This window comes from Pteronotus mesoamericanus, unplaced genomic scaffold, assembly GCF_021234165.1.
Source record: "Pteronotus mesoamericanus isolate MK-2021 breed Mesoamerican mustached bat unplaced genomic scaffold, CSHL_Meso_final scaffold_408, whole genome shotgun sequence".
Taxonomy (NCBI): Eukaryota; Metazoa; Chordata; class Mammalia; order Chiroptera; family Mormoopidae; genus Pteronotus; species Pteronotus mesoamericanus.
Genome location: NW_026555315.1, coordinates 1,776,564 through 1,792,445, shown reverse-complemented (window position 1 = coordinate 1,792,445; position 15,882 = coordinate 1,776,564). Strand labels below are relative to the sequence as shown.

Here is a 15,882-nt window from a genome sequence, read left to right as displayed (position 1 = left end):
TCTAGGAACAAGGACGTTCTCTTGCACGACCACCGCACGGCTATACAGGACGTTTTACGAGCGGCCCAGTACGATTGTCTCACCCGCAGCCCCTGTGCGAGCCTCGTCGATTTTCTCAATAAAGGCCTTTAAAAAACTTTATTATTTTTCAATTGCAGTTTACTTTTGATATTATTTCATATTCGTTTCGGATGTCCAGGACGGCGGTTAGACAATCATACCCCTTAAACGCCGGGCACCGTACGCAGTCACCAGTGTTACACACTGCATTCCCCAGGCTGCTCTGTGCCTCCGCGACTACCAGTGCTGTTCTCTGCACCTAGTAGCTTCGTTTGGCTTTTTTTTTTCCTGTTCCAAGAACCACACCCAGATCTTGAGCTGCACTCAGCGGCCTGTCTCCTCAGGCGCCCCCTCTCCGGGCTCCTTGACCTCAGGGCTGTGAGGAGGGTGCACCTGGTCTCTCCGCCCGCCACTGGAGAGCCGTCCTTCTCGGCGCCATCTCTCAGGGGGCATGTGCAGGTTTGTCCAATACTGGCGTTGTGAACTCTGACCCCTTGCCGCCTGGTGTTTGGGTCGCCCGGCTTCTCCCAGCCTCACGTGGCGCCTGCTGCGTCTGCTCCTCGCTGCCTCTCTCTCTGAGTCTCTTCTGATTGTCCTCGAGGTCTTAGGCTCGGGCCTTTGGAACGCCTTACCTTTGGCTCTCACTCTCTCATTACCTCCGGTCCTCTGGGGCTTCCTTTTCTCCCTGCTGCGGCCTCGCCCCTTCCTCATTCTCTCTCCAAAATCCTGAGACGTGCAAAGTACCGCTTAGACCGGCCACCAGGTCAAGGCACAGCTGAGGACTTGGTCGGGCCTCTGGGAGGCACCCGCGGAGCGAATGAGGGTTTGCTCGGAGCAGCTCGGGGCACCCAGGCCGACTCGGTGAAAGCTCCAGGGAGGAAGGGTGGGCCTTAGAGCGAGGGGCCTTCTGCAGGGAAGGCCCTGTCCCCACGGCCCAGCTGCCACCCGCCCACCGATGGGTCCTCTCCCAGGAGAGCAGCACAGGCCCCAGGCTACGCTCTAGGCCCAGGGCTGAGGCTCACCGTGGTTTGGCCATGGATGAACAAATACCATCTTTCTGCCAAGGCGCAGCCAACTCAGGCCCTGAGGTTAGCAGGTTTCTCGCCACCTCGGAGAACCGAGCCCACAACAGACTTTGTCCCCACTTGGCGGTCATGGAATTGGAAGAAGCCCAGGCCCCCTCTCACCCCCGTCTTCCCTCTGGGTTGGGCCCCACACCAGAGTCCAGAGAACAGAAGCCTGGCCACGACGCTCACCGGGAGCCCGGGGCCAGCCACTCACAGCTGTGGCCTTGAACTCTGGGTTCTGTCATCCCAGTTCCTATGAACAGATCTGGTTTTACAGCAGGTGAATTGGGCGAGCGCTGCTTGGGGGCAGGGAACGATCCATAACTGACCTCGATGTTGGCTTTGGCCATTTGCGGGCTCCGTTTCTCCTCAGGTGAATTGAAGGACTCGAAGGAGAATCTCCGCGTCCTCTCCCTGCTCCAGCCTCCAGGAGCGGGTGACCCTGGGGTCCCGGGGCTACCTGCTCCTCGCGGGGCCCAGGCCCCCGTCCGCCTGCCGCGTCTGCTTAGGGCCTACTTACTGGTGGCCGGGTGGCCATCTGGGGCGATGGTGTGTGTGTGTCTCTCTCGGACCAGCCCCAGGGACTTTCCAGACTGCCGGGTCCTCCGCAGACTTTTGTTTGCACTCCTGTCTAGGGAAGAAGACGTCACTGAGGGCCACCGTGGCACAGGACTCGGAGAGGAAGCATTCCTGCTGGCCCGCGGTCCTGCGGGACTGGGGAGCGCACTCCCCCTCCGGCAGCGGGGTCTGGCCGCTGGCGCCGCTCTCATCTGGACCTCGCCGGAGGTCACAGGCCCAGGGGACGTCAGAGCCACGGGGCTCCAGGGAGCTCACAGGCCATCCCCCAACCCTCTTGTTCTGCAGAAGAGAAACCCAGCCCCCAGAGGGGAAGTCAAGGCACAGCAGTGGGGAGCCAGACTCAACCCCACGGCCCACCATCCCCCCTGGGCGCTGGGTCCGCCACCGCCCCTGGATCTCTCAGCTCGCCGGCTCCAGAAGCCGCTCGCAGCCGCAGACCTGTTGGCAGGCAAGAGGAATAACTCATGTGAGTCAAAAGCAATTTGCAAACATAAATAATTTTCAGTGCCAGGAGAGGAGCCGGTGGGAAGATGCGCAGGGGCCTGAGCGGAGCCTGGCTGTCCCCCTGAGGCTCTGGGGCCTGCCCAGCGCCCCCCCGCCCCCAGCACTGGGGTGGGGGGGAGTCAGAATGAGAAAAACAAAGCAGGAAATGGCCATAAGGTGCTCGCTTCCGCTCTTCATCATCGGAGGGAGTGGTTCCGCTGGCCAGGCCCCTCTCTCCCTGCCCCCACTCTACCCCCGTACAGTCAGAGGGGAAGACACGGTCCGAGCTTGCATCCGGAACAGCCTGGGCTCTGCCGCCGGCCTGCGCTCCTCCTTGTCCCCAAGCCAGAACAGTACCCTGCCCCCAGCAAAGACTGCATGATGCACCGTTATTCTGTGCCATTTGCATAATCCCAGTGTTGCAGGGGAGTTTAGCAAGACTGTCCCGTTCTTCTCACTCCTGCCAAGCAGCGGTGACCACCCAAGACCAGTCTCTGATTTTGTGATAGGTGTTTACTCATTTCCCCAGGATGCTAGGGCTCAGGTTGCTCTGACGGGCAGCTCAGCCCTTTGAAGAGGCTGCGGAGGGCGGCAGGCAGGGCCAGTCGTCTGGGAGGGCCCAGGACGGCAGGCGCACCTTTCCCGAGCCCACCCCAAGGGGCTGTCTGAAGCCCAGAGAAACAATGAGAAACCAGATACCGTGGAATTAGCGAAGAATTTCTCAGATGAAACAGGAAAGGGAGGAAATCCAGGGAGGCTAACTTTACACCTGGAGCAGGTTGAAAGGAGTCAGAGGCAGTTGTTAGCGATATTCAACTCCCGGGGCCCGTTTGAAAGGGCCCTTCACTCAGGCAGCACAGGAGAGGCGTGCCTGCCAGGGCGGGCCGCGCTGCGTGGCCTCCGCCGGCCCCGACGCCCACGCGCACGCGCACGCACGCACGGCTCGGCCCGTGCTCCTGGGCCGGCCGCCGGTAGCGCCCGGTCGCTGCCCCCACCTAGATCTGAGAGCTTGCAGGTAATCGGTTAAGTGAAATAATCACCACCACAGGCGACAAGCAGTGGGCTCTCGCTCGGCGCCTGGCCTTACGCGCGCAGCGCACAGAAAGACCGGACACGAAAAGAAAAGGCGGCGGCGTGCGCTGTGTCCTGCGCTCCTCGCTAACAGCGTGTGCGCGTGTGCGTTTGCAGTCCCGCGCCCCCACCCCGCCCATCCTGCACCTCACGCTACAGCTAAATGCAAAAGGGCGAGATGGTGGCTGAGCTGTGAGCAGCAAAATAACAGGCACCGCTGGCTAAATACGGAAATTAAACCTTGCGTCTGCCTGGAACCAGCTCCAGGATTACCCTCAGGGTCTGGTTCCCTAAATTCAATTACCACGTAATTACCTGGAGTCTCCTGAAGCTCTCACAATTGGAGCAGGTGAGGGGCAGGGGCTGCCGGACTCCGGGACTGCTGAGGGCCTGCACGTCTGCTATGGGCCTGGTGGGGAGACGGGGTGGCCGGCCTCCGTTCCGCGGCCTGTGCAGCCCCCAGGGCCCGTCCTCGGTCTCAGGATCCCTGTCCGCGGGGTCCCATTTCTCTCTCTCTCTCTTTCTCTGCCCACCCCTCACACACACACACATGGTGTCTGATTCCAAGGCATTTATCTGAGAACCACGCACAGGCAGTGGGAGTACACAAAACACCCAGGACGGGACCCTGGTCTGCCTGGCGCTCACGGCTCCGTCTGTCTGGCTGGAGGGCCGAGGCCCATGCCTACGCGTGTGCTGAGTGACAATGAGTTGGGGGTGCGGGGGGGACAGCAAATACTGCAGGACGTCCGGCACTGCTGGCCCTGGCAAAGGCTGGAATAATCTAGAACAACCTCAGAGAGAGGATGGGACCTGAGCTGGCCTCTGAAGGCCCCACAGGGAGCTAGAAGCTGAGAGCGTGGCCCCAGAGACAGACAAGGCTACCCGGGAACCTCTGTCCACTCTCCTGGCTACGCACGTTTGAGCTTGGACACGCGACGCCAGCATCCACGCCTTCGTGTCGCCATCTGTAAGAAGGGCCTGCTCCGCGCCTGGAGACGTGCGCGCGCCCCGTGAGACAGCCCCCTCAGTGCCCGCGCAGGACGGGCCTTCTGTCTGGCCAGGGAGGAGAGGAGGGCGGGGCGGGGCGGGTTCTGCGCCGTGGCCGCAGGCAGTGGCCACAGGACGTGGCCGTCGCCTTCCGAACGATTTCTCCTTCTGAGTCTGTCGCTTCTCCGATGAGCAGCGAAGAGCGCAGAACCACAGGGGAACCTGGGCGCTGTCCGAGCACAAGCCTGGTTCATGGGGCTCCAGCGTCCCAGTGTCACCCTCCGTGGCCCAGGATGAAGCCGGAGGGGCCGAGGCTGAGGCCCCAGGCCCACGGGTAACCCGTGGCAGGTGGCACCCACCGGGTCACCCCGCACGGAAGGGCGGGCCGGGGGCGGGCAGTCGGCTGGGAGTTACAGCACTGGGTATCCGTCCACAAGTCCCGTCGTCCCGAGACGCTCAGCCTGGAGTCGTTAGAAGGCATTTGGATCAGACATGGGATGTTTAATGCTCCTTGGTTAAAGAAAAAAAAAAAAATGATAATGCGTGTGTTTACTTAGGGGCCTCTCCAGAAGCACTCAAGGCTCTGTCTTGGGTGCAGCCTCACGGTCAGAACCTCGACGCCCGCGAGGAGGAGCTGGGGCTGTGGGCGGGGACGGGCTTTCAGCGGGGCTGTGGCCACTGCGGCCACTTCCGCCGTCCGGCCTCCTTCGTGTTCTAGAAGCTGCGGTTTGGGAGGGCGGGGACGGAGAGGCCCCAGGTGGGCCCGTGGACTGAGGGGGCAGGTCTGGGCTTCCCTCTCTCCTTCGTCCAGGTCCTGTCCCACGCCCCACACCCACCCTAAACCACAGCCATCGTTCAGTGCCACCCTTGAGCGCCACGCCGGTCGCCGTTCAGTGTCGTGCCAACAAACTCAACGTCATGCTGAAGGCTGCCCTGGCAGGACCTGCGGGACCCAGCGCTCAGCACCTCTGCTCTCCTCCTGGGCGGAGGCTACCTGGGGTTGCGGATGGACATGCTCGCCCGGGACCCAGACAGGGTTTGCAGTTAAGATCCAGGATGCCCCGGGCGTTGCCCATCTGAAACTCAGTGTAACTCAGCATCCTGTGTGTTTCTGCGCTCCGGCTGGCAGCCCTGGCCGCAAAGCAGCCTGGGGGACTGGGGGGTGGAGCACAGACCCTGCGACAGGCCGGCAGAGCGTGGCTCTTCTGGCAGAGGGTTGGGGTGGGCGGCACAGGCTGGATAGGGAGCCGGAGTCTGGGGCCCGGCTGGTGCCAGCGGGACCAGCTTACCAGCTTTTGGCAGGGCGGGGCGGGGTGGTGGGCACAAGTCCCTTGTGCTCAGGGCTCAGCTACTAGAAAGGTTCATTTGGAGAGAAAAGAGAGATGTTTGGGTCTGCCGGGGTGCAGGGCTGAGGTCCCGGCTTCTGCTTTCTCTGTCTGCCCTGAACTTGGGCTTGGAGAGACGGCCTCTGAGCCTCGGCCGGTCCTGTGCTGGGCACAGCAGTGCCCGCCTGTGGGACGTCTTCCCTGGCCTGCGTCAGCACCGTGGCCTCCTCCAAGTGTCCCTCAGCCTCGGACGGTGTCAAGGGGCCCGGAGGCCCCGCGGGGGCGGGGCGGGCGGTGTCATTGAGGACGCCTCTCTGCAGGACGGCAGGGCCGCCAGACTGGTTCTGGGATCAGCACGGAGCCGGGCAGCGGCCCCTGGCCCTGGACAAGCCGTTCTGCCCGCACAACCTCAGAGTCTCATCCGCCCAGGCAACCCCACTGCCTGTGGCCTGAATGGGACGAGGCGCCCAGGTGGCGCAGGGCACGTCCTAGGAGCTCAGCAGATGGTGCCCCCGGGCCCTCCTGCTCTGGCACCAGGTCGGGCATCCCTGCAGTGACCTGTCCATTTGCCTTTGTCCCATCGTTGGCCTTCTGACCCCGGGCTCTAGGCTCTTCCTAGGACCTGCCTGCCTTGAAGCCCCGCCCCAGGAGGACCCCACGGGGCCCAGTCCTCAGGGCCTCGAGCCACCTGCAGGCTGCGCCTTTCCTCTGAGGGCAGGGGACCTGTTACCTTCCCTGAGGGCGGCGGCACCCTCCTCTGCCTCCCACCCCTCCCCCTTCCCCAGGTGCAGCCTGGCAGAGGCCACCCACCAGGCAGGAGCATCACCCAGGGGCCCAGGCTCGCTCCCACGTCGCCCGCTGTGCGGACCTGAACCAGGGGCTCCCCTTCCCACTCCCGAATTTCTAGTTCTCCTTTTCCAGAAAAACAGGGAGATGAAATCCTGCTTGGCATGCGCCTTTGTGTGCCAGCCAGTGAAGGACAGGCCCAATTCTAGCGCTGAGCAGGCAGTTTGCCAGAGGCAGCCGGGATCAGCCCTCCCTCCGCACCCCGGGTGGCAAAGGGCATTCATTACACGGAGGGGGAGGGGCCGCACTCCACTCTCTCTCAGGGGGCTGGGGTGAAGGGGGTGGTGGGAGGGACAATTTACAAAAGCCAGGGCTAGAAACTCTCAACGGTTTTTTTTTTTTTAGAACTTCCCTTCCCTCCCCCTCCCCCGCTGGGCTCCCCTCCCCCACCTCCAGTCGCTGGTGGCCTGCAGCCAACACTGGCCACACTGTCCGCATTCAGGCCTCCCCGCCCTCCTGGCCCTCCGTCGCTTTCCCTGGCCTTCCCAACGCTGTGCGCTCTCGCCACCTCCCCCCCCCCATTCTGAACCGCGTTGACCTCTTCCGCCCAGGCGCTCTGCACGGCGTGGGCCCCTCAGTCCCAGGCGGGCAGGCAGGCAGGCAGGCAGGGGGGTTTGGAGGCCGCGAGCAGCCGAGCACCCACAAGGACCTGTCCCCGGCCCCGGGCCCTCCTGGCCGCTCTGGCCAGGAGGGATATCGCTGCGTCTGCAGAAAGCAGCCGCCGCCCCTGCATTCCCGGGTGTCGGCTCCCAGGCCCAGGCAGGGGGGAGCTGCATCTCAGGGTTTGGCCCACTCCCCTTGTGCTGGCGGGGCCTTAACCCCTTCCTGCCCCCAGGTCACCAAGTGCCCCACCCTCGCCACCCAAAGCAGCATGGGTGAGATGGGGTCCCACGTGTCCCCGCTAACCAAGGAAGCGGGGGTGGGCAAGCCTGGCTCTGCAAGCTACCGCCTCCCGCATCCACCTCGCAGGAAGCCCCCACCCCCTGCCCCAGCGCCCTGCTGTGCCTCCAGCCAGAGCCTCTGGCCTGGTGGTTTCCGGGGAGAGGGCCTGGCAGAGAAAGAGCCTCGGAGGCTTCCTGGGAGGGGCGGGGCCCGGGATGCCAGCAAGGAAGGCTGGAGGGCGGGAGGGTCTCCTCCGGCTGAACCTGCCCGACCGGGCAGGGATTACTAACGAGGAACACCGCTGCCCGGCTCGGCCAGTGCCCGGGTGTGCTGCGCCCCGGGGGGCGGGGAACAAAGATCAGCAGGTGCCCGGCTGGGGCCGGTGCCGGTGCCGGTGGGGGCTGGCCCGACCCAAGCCCCCTCGAGCTTGCTCACCCACCCGCGCACCCGGCCCCCGCTATGCAGATCCTGGGAATGCCGACTGCCCGGGCCCGGGGGGCGCGAGCACGCAGGCACCCCCCCGCAGGAATTCCCCTCTCCTGTGGAGTGCCTCTCGACTTCCGACTTCCGGGGAGCAGGGTGACTCCAATGCGGGCGGGTGCCTCTGCCCTCAGAACCAGGCCACTTGGCTTTGCTGGGGTTTGGCGCCCGGCGCCGGCTTCCTCTGCCACCGAAGGAGGAAGCCGGGCGGGGAGCGGTCCAGGCGACTGCGGAGCCTCTGACGGGTTCCCTCTGCCCTCACCTCCAACAGCGAACGTGCACCTTCCACATCTCCATTTAATATGTACATTCAAGCAGGTAATAATCGGAAGCTTATAGTTTAGACATTTCTAGTAGCAGCAGTTTCTAGAGAGCTCGTTTCGCCATTTAACAAACTTTTTCTTTTTTTCTCTTTTTGCACATAGAAACAACACATCCATGTGTACGGTATCAAAAAATATATACCAAGGTTACTGGTATTGCAGTTCCTGAAAAGGGGGGGGGATGAAATCAACCAAAATACTGAATGAATGGGAAGAAGGGCCAACAGAAAATAGTTTGTCTGATATAGAATATAACATGATCTAGAGGGAACTCCATAAATCTAGGTTTTTATATTTCAATATATAAATACCTACAAATAAATATATATATTTATATATATATGTATATCAGCCCGGAGGGGGTGGTCGGGCCTTTGAGCTCAAACAATACGTTTCAATAATAACACCACGTACAAACGGGAGCAAAGTCTGCACTTGACAAGTTAGCACGGTTAAAATATAATACTATAACTCTGAGCCCTCCACGCGCATGGCGGCCGGTCAGCCCCGGAGGTCCCCGAGGGAGGGAGGGAGGGCGGGCGCCCGGGCCGGTGAGGTCCGCCAGCACCTGGTGGAAGGAGCCAGTTCTCGGAGCGGCTGGGCGCCCCAGCGGGGACCCCAACGCCTGGGTACAGAGGGACGTGGTTCCTGCGGCTTCTAGGGGTCCTGTGCTGGCGGCCGACCTGGATCTCCTGGCGGTGGGCGAGGAGGAATGCGTCCCCAGACCCCAGGCGCTAAGCTCCCCTGGGGCTGGAGCTTCCTCTTCCGCTGCCCTCCAGCTACACCGTCACGTACTCCTTGAAAGTGACGGTGAGGCAGTTCGCAGTGACGTCGGTGATAATTATATTCCCAAAGAAGGGCTTGAACTCGCTCAGCGGCTCCTCCGGCTCGTCCTGGGCCTCTGCTGGAGGCTTCTCGGCCGCTGTCACCGGCGCAGCGGCCACCGCGGCCGTCGCCGGCGCCTCAGGCTTCACCTGGAGGGTGCTGGGCGGCTCCCCAGCCTCGCCGCGCGACTTGACGCAGCGCAAGTCTATGGGCTCGTCCAGGTCTGAGTCCAGCAGGATGACCTCGGGCTGCTGGAGGGCGGCCGGGGGCTGGTCGGCGGGGCGCTCTGCAGCGGGGCCGCCCCCCAGGCAGGTGGGGGTGCTGATGCTGCGCGCCGTCAGTCGCTTCTTGCAGGGCTCCCGCTCACCGTGCGTCTCGGAGAGGCATCGCTTGCGCGCGTGGGAGAGATTGAGGCCCACGGCGTGGTGGTGGTGGTGGTGGTGATGGTGGTGGTGGTGCTGGGGGTGGGGCGGGTGCGCGCTGCGCGCCGGGTCCCAGGCCAGCAGGTCCGGCTTGGTGGTGAGCGGCAGCGGCTGCTCCCCGAAGGCCTCCTTGGCCGGGGAGAGCTTGCGGGAGCCCGCGTCCTGGGGCTGCGGGTCCCCGGCGGCCGGCGCCTCCTCCTCCCTCCTCTTGAAGGGGGCTTCCGCCGCCTTCTTCTCCTCGGCCGCTGTCGCCTTTTTGAAAGTCCTGTCGGCCGGGGGGTGGCGCTCCTCTGAGGCCCGCTTCTTGTGGCTGGGGGAGCGCGCCTCGCCCTCCGCCGCCTCGCCGGACTTGATCTTCACCGCCTGCATGCCGTTCTCCATGTACTTGCTCATCACGATCACGATGCGCCCGTTCTTGTTCTTGTTCTTGACGATCTTCATCTTGCCCCCAATCCCGTTGCCCGTCACCGCCTCCTTGGGAGCTGGCGCCATCCCGTTGGGGGGCCCTTTCTCAGAGCCCTTGCCTGGCGCCCCAGCAGCACCCGCCAGGGGCTTCACGGCTCCCAGGTAGCCCTTGGCCCCAGCGCCATGGGCCCACTTGTCAGGAGGGTGGGTCTTGGCACCCAGGTCGGGGCAGGTGGGGCTGGGCGCCTCCTTGTGGCCGCCCTGGTACTGCAGGTCGTACATCTTGGGGTCGGGCTGGTAGGGGTGGTGCTTCTTGCTGTTAAGCTGGTAGTAGTATTTGCCGCTCTTGCCCGGCGGCGGGGGCTTGCCCGCCCGCTCCTTGCTGTGCGGCTGGTACTGGTGGTGCTTCTTGCTGTTGAGCTCGTACTGGTGCCCCTGGCCCTTGCTCTGGGCGCCCAGCTCCAGCTTGGCGCGGTTGTCCGCAGAGGAGTCCTGGAGTCCGCTCAGTACATTGGAGCGCCGCGCAAAGGTGGGTACCTGGGGGGCAGGGGCCGGGGCGGAGGGGAGGGTGAGGGGAGAGATAATGCCCGCCTCCAGCGCCTGGCAGAACACCCCAGCCCCACCCACTGGGCAGCTGCGCCATCAAGGGAGAGGTGAGAAAGGTCAGGTGGAAAGGAAGGGAACTGGGTGCTCTGGAGACCTGCCCCTCCCTCGCCCCCCAGGCCTCCAAAGAGCTCAGGCGGCCGCCTGATGGGAAAGGGCTGCCGTGGGCGGCCCCAGGCTCAGCGACTGTCCTCACCTGCACCACCAGCGGTTTGGGCTTTGGCCCTCTCTTCCGATAGCCCATCAGCTGCTCTTGCCGTTCCCTGCGGGCACGGAACAAAGGGCAGCGCCCTGAGCCTCCAGGTCGCCTCCCCTCCTGCTATGCTCTGACCTGGAGCGCTGTCCCCCCTCAGCGAGCAGCAGGGCAGGCCTGACCCAGAAGGATCCGGAGCTCAAGGCACAAGGCAGCCCACGCAGCTGGCTGGGAGCCTCAGTCCTGCCCCAGAGCCCCGCTTTTCGCTCGAACCGACCCTCGCCTGCCCAGGGGCTCCTCCGAGAAGGGCGTCCCCACTTCTGGGTCCTGCACCTGAGCTGGCGCCCCCCCACCTTCCGTCCTCTAGGCAGGCGAGTCGGGAGCTCACGGCTGGGCCACCGGCATCGCTGCCCACAGCCTCGAGCCGGCAACCGGGCGCGCCGGAGAGTGGGCCCGGAGCCTGGGGCGCACACCGGCCCACAGAAGAAGGGCTAGGGCCGTGTCCCTCCCACCGGAGGCACGAGATGCTAATGACCTCATTAAGATTCAGATAACGAGGGCCGCCAGCGGAAGGGAGGACGCACTTTCCGAAAGGCCAGGCACTAAACAGGGGGAGGGGCTGCGCCCTTGTTTACACAGCGGCAAATGAGCCAATTAGGGGCTGGGGGTGGAGGCCAGCCGGAGAGGCCAGACCAGGTTCGCAGCCACCTGGTGAACTAGCTCCGACGCGGTGAGCGCGCGGGCTGGGCGGGGTCAGGGGCGCAGGCCCCGCCCCCTCACCCAGCCCGGCCCCCTCGATTTCCACGTTAATTAAGCCCACGGGCGGTGGCGAGGGTCACTACCGCTGCCAGGGTTCCACCTGCAGTGTGGCCCAGGGTGACCGGGAGCTGGGGGCGGGTTGTCCCGGCGCTGCCCGGTCCTCCAGGTAAGAAAGGGTTAGCCTTGGTCGGAGTGACAGCCCCTGTCTGAGCCAGACACCCGCTCTCTTGAGACTCTAGGTACCCTCGGCCGGTGGGCTAGCCCAAGGGTGTCCCGCCAAGCTCGGGGCCCCAGCCGGGCCCGACTCCGAAGTTGCAAGGCATTGCAACAGCCTGCGTTTTAATTCTCCGGGGACTCATTACGCAACATGGCATCAGCCGCTGACATGGTTACAGGGTGGCGAACTCCCAGGTGGAGCCGGGGCAGAGTCCCTTCTCGGCGCCCCCCTGCGTCGCGGGAGAGCAAGTTCCCCGCTGGCTGCTCGTTCCAAGGGTCTAGAGTGTAGTTTTAGCGCCAAACGCACCACAGGAAATAATGCAAAATAAAAGGGGAGGGAGGGTGGATGGCCGGCAGCGGGGCGGCTGAGCTCCGCGGGCCCCTCCGCTCTCCCCGCCTCTGCAGCCCTTCCCCCTGCAGTCCTCCCCAAACAGAGCGCCACAGCCACCGGCGGTGAATCCAGCTGCCTCGGCTGCAGCGTGACAAGCATCTGTGCGCACCAGGATGAGCCCCTCTTCGGATAGCGCCCCTCCACCAGCCGGGAAGCGCCCACCCCACGCCCTCTGGGCCAAGCTCACCCACCTAGCAGGCCAGTGGGGTGGGGGGCTGTATGAAGAGCACCCACGTCAGCCAGAATCTGACTCCCCTGTCCCAGGCTCCCTGGGGATGGGGTGGGGGCTTAAAGTCTCGTCAACTTTTCTCCGGCCCCCAACAGGTTAAGTTCAGTTCCGTGACGTCCGGCGGTTTCACAGTGCCAGCTCCCTCGGAGCTGCCCCGCGACCTGCCGGGGCCCAGCAGCCGCCAGTGGCTGCAGGAAAGTAACACCTAGGCTTTGGGGGTGGGGCCCCAAGGTTCGGACGGGAGGGGGCCCGGGCGCCGGCTCCGCGTCCTCGGGGCAGCGGTGTGGCCACCCGCGCTAACCATTCCGCAGTTCCCCCAAAACACAAGCCTCGCCTTCTCCGGCCCCGCCCCTCCCCCGCCCCCGCCCCCGCCCCCACCCCCACCCCCAGGCTGCAGCAACCGCCAAGGACGTTGGTTAGCGAAGCAGCCGAGGCCGCAGCCCTGCCGTTCCGGCCCGTCAGAGGGAGGGGGCTCCCGCTGGCCCCTCCCGGCCCCTTCGCCTCCCTGCTGCGTGGCCCGCTCTCCCACTCCTGAACCCGATCCCTGCCGCGGGCGGCTGCCGGGGGAAGCTCACCTGTTCTGGAAGGCGATCAGCAGCCGGGGGTCCAGGATGTTCTCCTCGGGTTCCCACGTGTTATATCTTGCAAGGGAAAAGGGAGGGGGACACGGCGTAAAGCAACCGAGCCAGCGCTGCGGCCTCCAGGTGGGGAATGACATTAGGCCCTACGCTGTCGTCATGAACTGAAAGCTCCTCGGCAGTGGACGTGGAGGCTGGAGGGGCGACTTCTGCAGGCCTGACACGGCCCCGGACCGCCCCCCCGAGTCCAAATAAACACACACGGGCAGCAAGGGGAAGGGAAAGGAAAATGAAACTAGCCGTTTATTTTGCAGTTGTCAAGAATTTTAAGCATGTTCCTGCGACATGGTGCAAAGCCACTTTGCTCCCCAGCAACACTGCGTGCAAAGCAGCCAACATGCAAAGTCGCAGTCCCCTCCTGCCTCCCCAGCCCCGAGCCTCCGCGAGGGCTTCAGGCGCTCTCCACTTGACCCCTAACCCGATAACCGTCAGCCGAGCGGCCCCCCGACACCCCCTCGCGGCCCTGGAGCCCGCTGTCACGGGCAGGCACCCCCAAATACTCGGCAACACAAAAATATGCTTCTGTGTGTGAGTGTGTGTGCGCGTGCCTGCGCGTCTGTCTCCATCCGGTGCCTTCGCATTTCAAATTAAAAAAAGAAATTCCCCACCAAAAGCGCTGCAGTGACAGTGCCCAACATTTTCTGCCTTTTTCCTTCCTCTCCCTGCACCACTAGGAGGGAAGAGGCACACAATTGCATTTTCGTCGCTTTTTAATTTTTTTTTTTTTTTGGTTTTGCAATATGGAGCCGTTCGGTGGAGGGAAAGGGAAAAGGAGCCATTTTCTGCTGCACATCAGTCAGTGCCTGCGCCCTCCCTCCCTCCGCCGGCCTCCCCGGCTCGGCCCCGCGCCTCTCCAGCTCCTCCGGCTCCTTTTAGTGCATAAATTAGTGATGGCATTTCCCGGAGAGCGGAGCACAACACAGGGCGCCGGGCTCGGGCTCGGCGGCTCGGCTTCCCCAGTGCCTGCCACCGACTTCCCCACCCCCTCCTCCCTCCACCCCACCTCCACCCCGCCTCCCGTCCGCTCCCCCCCCACGCCCGCCCCACCGGCCCGGCGGGTCCCGAGCCCCGGAGCCCCGGCGCCTCGCACCGCGGCACCCGACGCCCCCGCCCCTGCGCCGCTACTTACTTGGGGGACCAGCCTCTCCATTTCACCAGATACTCCACTCTGCCCTGCGGGGGGAAGAGACAGCACTCCATCAGCTTCCGCGGGATCCCCGGCCCCGGCCCGCAGCCTCCCCACCCCCCTCCGCCTCCTCGCGGACTGCTCGGCCGCCGCTCCCGCGCCGCCCCGCCGCCGCCCCCGCGCCGCCCTACCTTGCGGATCCGCTTCTTCTCGATGCTCTCCACCGCGAAGACGTGCTCGCCAACAGCTGGCAGCTCCATGGCCGAGCTGGAGCGCGCCGGGACGCGGGCGGCCGGCGCGGCTGCAGACCCTGCTGGCTCCCGCCGGCGCCCTGCCGCCGCCCCGGCCGAGGCGACCCCGCTGCCCGCGCCGCGCCGCCGCCGCTCGCCCCGCACAGCCCGGCCACCCGCCTCTGCCCGCGCCCGCCCCGGCTCCCGGCTCGCGCTCGCTCAGACAACTGAGCCAGGGCCGCGGCTGCACAAGAACTCATGCAAATCCGGACGTCAGCGGGCGGGGCCTCGCTGGGCCTGCTCGGCGTCAGGGGGCGGGCCGAGGCTCGGATTGGCGCAGCCCGGCCTACCGGAGGCCCCGGTCCCGGGCGCCGAGGGGGCGGAGGGAGGACGCGAGAGGGGGCCGAGGGAAGGAGTGCGCCGGGGAGGTGCCGAGGGAGGGATCCTGGAGCCCGGGCGAGGGAGGCTGGAGGGAGGGAGCGGGATCGCCGGGAGAGGTGTGTTGGCTGAGGGCGGAGTGCGGGGGACGGAATGACAGGGCCCGGGCCGTCCGCCTAGCGACCCCTCGCCCCGCTCCCGGCTCCGTGGCCAGCCCCCTCCGCTCTCGTCCTCCGTGTGCACAGCCCGGGGACCCCTGCTGGGGACCACCCTAGCGCCCGTCGCCGTTTCCAGTTGCATCGAATTGCGTCATGTGCAGACCCAGGGGGTACCGCCGGCAGGGGGCGGAATCGGGGCAGGGGCAGGCCGCGCCCCCCACCCCGCGTGCCCCCCACCCCGCGTGCCCCGCCCCGCGAGGCTTCGGGCTTTTAGGAAGGCGAGGAAAAGAGAAAGGGCCCAGAGAAGAGAGGACCGGGTGCGGAGGATCGCTGGGGAGAGCGTGGCGAATGGACGAGGAAGGCGACAAAGGAGCAACAAGCCTGGGGGCCTGGCGCTCCAGAACCTCACCAGAAGGGGGCTCTGGGTCCAATCCCCCCCCCCGCCCCCACTCCTGACAGGCTTCCAATTTTCCTTAGGCCCTTTCCTTGGTGGGGTAGGGGCGGGATGTCCAGTTCTCAGGAGCATTACCACCCCTCCTCCAGCGGGACCAGCGGCAGGGAGGACAGAGCGGGGGCGCAGTGGATGTCCAGGGCAGCTTGGGGGCTCGAGGGGACTTCGCGGAGACCCCGGGAAAGGCATCGAAAGAAGGAGCAGGCGCCGAGAAGTGGCTGAGGCTGAGGAGGGCAGCTGGGGCCGCATGAAGGGGAGGTGAATGGAATGGACCAGGAGCCAAGCGTTCGTCACGAATTCGCTTCCCCAGGTCCCCAACAGGCAGCCCAGCCAGCACCGCCGGCCCAGCGGAGGCCTTGCCGCCTGAGCTGGAGAAGCCGCGAAGTGTGAAGTTTAGCACCTCCGGCGGCGAGACAGCGCGTTCCCGCGGACAGCTCCAGCCTCCGGCTGGGGGAGCTGCTGCGCCCCACGCGGCCTCCCGAGGGCACCACCCACGGGGCCGCGAGCTCGGCGCGGTCCGGGCGGGAGTGAGGGGACCCGGGGACAGTGCAGGGCGGCCTGAGTGGAAGGCGCAGGGCCGCGCCGGGCTGGAGTAGGTCCGGGCCCCGGCTGCAGGCCCTTGAAGGACCTGGAGCAGGAAGTTTGCGCAATCCCTTGGCTGAGCTTCCGTGGAGAAAGAAAAAGAGCAGAAGCTGAGCGAGAGTGGAACCAGCGAGGGGGGCGGGCAAAGAGCCATCCGGGTCTCCGCTCCC

At 65.1% G+C, this 15,882-nt stretch overlaps 1 protein-coding gene across 1 annotated transcript; it reads right to left on the bottom strand.

Annotated features, from left to right (window-relative positions):
• Positions 1-7,995: 7,995 nt before the first annotated feature.
• Positions 7,996-14,296, bottom strand: CBX4 (chromobox 4). Its single transcript, XM_054593018.1, has 5 exons — positions 14,105-14,296; positions 13,917-13,960; positions 12,725-12,790; positions 10,558-10,624; positions 7,996-10,295 (listed from the first exon to the last, which is right to left on the bottom strand). The coding sequence occupies exons 1-5, from the start codon at positions 14,171-14,173 to the stop codon at positions 8,886-8,888; spliced, it is 1,656 nt and encodes a 551-aa protein (XP_054448993.1). The 5' UTR covers positions 14,174-14,296; the 3' UTR covers positions 7,996-8,885.
• Between the last annotated feature and the right edge of the window lie 1,586 nt (positions 14,297-15,882).

Bases quoted from the DNA above. Each gene is read 5' to 3' on its own strand.
- CBX4 (XM_054593018.1), bottom strand. From the start codon at position 14,173: ATGGAGCTGCCAGCTGTTGGCGAGCACGTCTTCGCGGTGGAGAGCATC. The intron at 13,961-14,104 runs GTAGGGCGGCGC...TTCCCCCCGCAG, and splicing joins AGAAGAAGCGGATCCGCAAG to GGCAGAGTGGAGTATCTGGT. The intron at 10,296-10,557 runs GTGAGGACAGTC...CCTGCCCCCCAG, and splicing joins CCAAACCGCTGGTGGTGCAG to GTACCCACCTTTGCGCGGCG.